At 59.9% G+C, this 4,761-nt stretch overlaps 1 protein-coding gene across 1 annotated transcript in view; it reads left to right on the plus strand.

The window, feature by feature from the left end:
• Positions 1–377, plus strand: part of EPPK1 (epiplakin 1) — a 20,249-nt gene extending 19,872 nt beyond the window's left edge. Inside the window, exon 3 of the mRNA XM_042837469.1 lies at positions 24–377. Within this exon, the coding sequence (XP_042693403.1) occupies positions 24–377 (354 nt within the window). The remainder of the gene's footprint in view (positions 1–23) is intronic.
• Positions 378–4,761: the final 4,384 nt, after the last annotated feature.

A 4,761-nucleotide genomic window follows, 5' to 3' on the forward strand; every position in this document is an offset into this window, starting at 1 on the left:
TGTCCTCCGACTCCATCCCTGAGGACAAAAGGCAGGAGCTCCTGGAGCTGTACCGTGATGGGACTCTCACCACTGAGCAACTTGTCAGAGCTATCAGCAGCACCGTGACACACAGCAAAGAAAGACATCTCGCTGCCCTTCCCCAGCAGACAGTGGATCTCCTCCAGTCGGAAGGCTCTTACATTACCTTTGGGCAGTTCCAGGAGCAGAGGGTGTCGGTGTGGGAGCTCCTCTCCACCAAGCAGGTCTCCGAGTACAAACGAGAAGCGTGCCTCGACATTTACGGCACGGGAGGGCTGACTGTGAACAAGATCACCATCACCACCACCGTTGTCACAGGCACACAGGGAAAGAAGAGGCAGCACCAGGGCCTCTAGCACCACCCGCCCCAGAGGAAGAGCGAGCTCTGCCTCATGGGGAAAACACCACCTGGGGGCTGGGGAGCGCTGGCTCTCCACCTAGCACAATTATGGGGCAGGAAGCAGTGGTGTCGAAGCGGTGGAATGATGCTGCTGCCTGGTTAAATTCCTTCCTGTCACAACTGCTGCTTCCCTGAGATTTTTTTTCCCAGTGAAGCATTGCTGGGGGGTTCTGGGGAGGGCGTGGGGAGGCTTGTGCCTGTGGAGCCATACAGCACTGACAAAAGACAGGGAAATGTGCGTCTGGCACCCACAGCAGATGGGTCAGAGATTACCACTAGTGGGAGCGGGCAGAGACCCCGAAGCAGGAGCTGTGGGCAGCACAACTATGAGCCATAGAATAGTGCAGAGGGACAGACCACCTCTGTCCAGGATAGCTGAGGTCTGGCTGAGGGGAGAGCGGTTTAGGTAGCACACGTGGCTCTTGTCCTGTCACAACACACCTTGCTAAAGATCCTATCCCCTTCTTTCTTAGAATCATAGAACCATTAACATTGGAAAATATCTCCAAGATCCCCACGTCCAACCCCGACCCATCCCACCAAGCCCACCGACCACCTCCCTCAGTGCCACATCTCCAAGGGATGGTAACTCCTCCACTTCCCTGGGCAGCCTGTGCTGGTGCATCACCACTCTTTCAGAGAAGAAATGTTCCTTAACACCCAACCTGAACCTCACCTGAAGCAACGTGAGGCCGTCGCCTTCTCATCCTATCGCTGTTCACTGAGAGCAAAGGCCAATCCCCACCTGACTCAGACCTCCTCTCACGGAGGTGTAGAGAACGGGGAGGTCTCCCCTGAGCCTGAGGATGCCGCCGGGCAGGGCTACAAGTGCCAGGGCATCGGGGAGGGGAAGCACACATGTGGGAGCACCCCACACTGCCCAGCGCTGCAACCAGCAGCCGTGTGTGTGTGTGTGTGTGTGCCACACAGACCCCAGAGCATGGGCACCTGCACCACATGCAGGCTGTGCGCGTGCCTTTCACCATCACAGGTGTCTGTGGCTGTGTGTCCACGTCTCTGTAGCAGGGCACTGAGTGACACAGAGCTCTCACCATGTCTGTGTGCATGTGACATTGAGTGTCACCCTGCTGCTGCCCCCAATGGCACAGTGGGTTCAGCTGGGCCTCGGTGGGGCCAATCCCTCCTCTGGTCCTCAGTAGGGCCAATCTCTCAGCTGGGCCTCAGTGGGGCCAATTCCTCCTCTGGGCCTCAGTAGAGCCCATCCCTCCTCTAGGCCTCAGTGGGGCCAGTCCTTCCTCTGGGCTTCAGTGGAGCCAATCCCTCAGCTGGGCCTCAGTGGGGCCAGTCCCTCCTCTGGGCCTCAGTGGGGCCAATCCCTCCTCTGAACCTCAGTGGGGCCAATCTCTCCTCTGGGCTTCAGTGGGGCCAATTCTTTCTCTGGGCTTCAGTGGGGCCAAACCCTCCTCTGAGCCTCAGTGGGGCCAGTCCTTCAGCTGGGCCTCAGTGGGGCTAATCCCTCCTTTAGGCCTCAGTGGGGCCAATTCCTCCTCTGGGCCTCAGTGGGGCCAATTCTTTCAACTGGGTCTCATTGGGGCCAATCCTCAGCAGGGCCGCAGCCAGGCCACAGCCAGGACCACAGTGGGGGCCTCAATGAGGCCTCAGCAGGGTAAGCCCTCAGCAGGGGCCTCACCCAGCCCCTCATCCAGCCCCTCACCCAGCCCCCCAACTGGGTCAGGGTGAGGTCAGCCCCTCCGTCAGCCCCTCAGTGGGACCCTCAGCAGGACCAGGCCCTCCACCAGACACTCATCCTAGGCCTCTGCCAGCCCCACAGCAGGGACCCAGCCGGCACTCAGCCCCACACAGCCAGGCCTCAGCTGGCTGGGCTGGAGCCAGAACCTCAGACCTGCAGCTGCCCAATGCTCCGTGCTGGGCCAGAGCTGCTCTCCGTGTCCTCCCAACTCGGGCTGTGTCAGCCCCTCTGCAAAGCCAGGCTGTTCCGGGCATGGCTGCCATCAGCCTCACCCCAGGGCGTGCTGCTCCTCCCAGCGACAGCAGACACAGGCTGGGCCTGCAGCGCTCAGCAGCCGAACCCATGCAGGCCCCAGGATGGGCTGCCCTCATCCCAAAGTCATTCCCACGGATGACGGTTCCTGCAGCGTGGGTCCCTGCAGCCTCCAGTGTCCCAGCCCTGACTGGGGCACCCAGGCCTTGGCCCATGGGGTCTCACTGCCACCCGGTGGGTCCCCATGGTTCCCTGCTCAGAGCATCCTTGGTGAAGCCTGCACCGACACCAGGAATTGCAGGAGCTGCCAGCAAGTCCAGCTGGCAGGTTCAGCCATCCGGCAGGCACAGTGCCTATGACACGGCTGGCACCTGCAGGGAGCACAGAGAGGCAAAGCGGAACGCACTGCATGTCCCAATTGAGGGATTGGCCCCACCAAGGCCCAACAGAGGCCACTGAGGCCTAAAGGAGGGATTGGCCCCTCTGAGGCCCAGAGGAGGGATTGGTCCCACTGAGGCCCAGCTGAGAGATTGGCCCCTCTGAGGCCCAGAGAAAGGATTGGTCCCACTGAGGCCCAGCTGAGAGATTGGCCCCACTGAGGCCTAGAGGATGGATTGGTCCCACTGAGGCCCAGCTGAGAGATTGGCCCCACTGAGGCCTAGAGGATGGATTGGCCCCACTGAGGCCCAGCTGAGAGATTGGCCCCACTGAGGCCTAGAGGATGGATTGGCCCCACTGAGGCCCAGAGGAGGGACTGGCCCTACCTGAGGCCCAGAGGAGGGATTGGCCCCACTGAGGCCCAGCTGAAGGATTGGCCCCACCGAGGCCCAGCCGAACCCACTGTGCCACTGGGGGCAGCAGCAGGGTGACACTCAATGTCACATGCACACAGACATGGTGAGAGCTCTGTGTCACTCAGTGCCCTGTTCCAGAGCTCTGCAGCCGTGTGAAGGTGCTGGGTGGCCCACAGGCAATCCCCGGGGCTGACTGGCTGAACGGCCCCATCCCACACACCTTCATGCGCCACCTGGGGTCGGCAGTGCAAGCCCTGCGTGCCACACGCAGCCTGCAGCCCTGGGACACGGCCCATGGGCACCCATCCATGCTGGGGAGGCACAGAGAGGTGCTGGTAGAGATACCTAAGAGTTACAGCACCTCAGTCTGAGCACCAGGAGAGCCCCTGCACAAGCGGGAGCTCGCTAACGAACAGACCAACGAATAGAGATGTGCAGCAGCGTGGGTGCTTCAAGTTGAGCCACGCTGCTCCAGAGGGAAAACAGAGCTGCTGTGAATTATCAGGAAGGGAGCAGAGAACAGAACAGCACCTCCTGAGGGGTTCATTGTCACATCTTATTGTCCCACGTCATGAGAGATCAGACAAGTACAAGAATGACGAAGCACAGGGAAGGACAGAGCGTGCTCCACATGCTGGAAGAGGCAACCAGGAGGTGGAGGACACAGTCTGGAAGAGGCAACCAAGAGAGGGAGGATGCAGTGGCGTTGGGGTCGCGTGTTCGACACAAGGACCAGGGGTAAGGCAGAAGCCATTGGGTTGGCAGAAGTATTTTTTGGGCAGTGGAGCTGAGGGCTCCCTGCAGCAGGATGAAAGCCAGAAGTTTGTATTGGTTCAAAAAGCTGTCGGACCAAGCCACGGAGGAAAAGCCACCGAGGATTCCTGCAGAGCTACAAGGCAGAGCTATGTGCCAGGAGCCACAACTTGAGCTGGAGAGCAGACCTGCTGCATTCTGCTGCTGTGCTCTCATGCAGCTCACTGCACACACAGTGCCCTCGGCTGGCACTGGGGCTGGATGGACCTCACAGATCCTCCTGCTAATGGCACCAGTCTGTGCCACGGGTTCTGGCAGGGCCATGGGACAGGTACGGTGCTGGCTGTCAGAGGATGGTGGCAGGAGCTCCGAAAGGAGCCGGTGCCATTCCCCGCCCCAGCCCATTCGGCGAGCCAGGAGGCTCCAGATGGCTTCTCTGGGCTCCAACTGCGCTCCCATAGGAAGTGCTGGATTTCCAAAAAAGAAGCTGAATGAAAACAGGACGTTGTGTAAGGAGAGATCTGCATACATTTGCATAGTTATGAGCTAGTTGCATAACGGAATGCATCTGAATAGCATCCGAACGCTCTTTGGAGGCACAGGGGCAATAGGTGAAGGAAAGGGTCGGGTGGAAAGGAGCTGCTGCCCAGTCCCTTCAGGAGCATCACACCACAGTGGAGCACTGTAGAGGTTCTCTGTTTGATGGGAGAAGATTGGGTTGGGGAGCTGAAGCCCCCAGCACACCATTGCTGTGCCCCTGGGTCAGGCCAAGCCACAGCCACCAGCAGGAAGCAGCAGCACGCCCATAGCACGGGCAGCTTTCCCCACTG

This window comes from Centrocercus urophasianus, unplaced genomic scaffold (genome assembly GCF_019232065.1).
Source record: "Centrocercus urophasianus isolate 14NV4802_14NV808 unplaced genomic scaffold, USGS_Curo_1.0 seq_702, whole genome shotgun sequence".
NCBI lineage: Eukaryota > Metazoa > Chordata > Aves > Galliformes > Phasianidae > Centrocercus > Centrocercus urophasianus.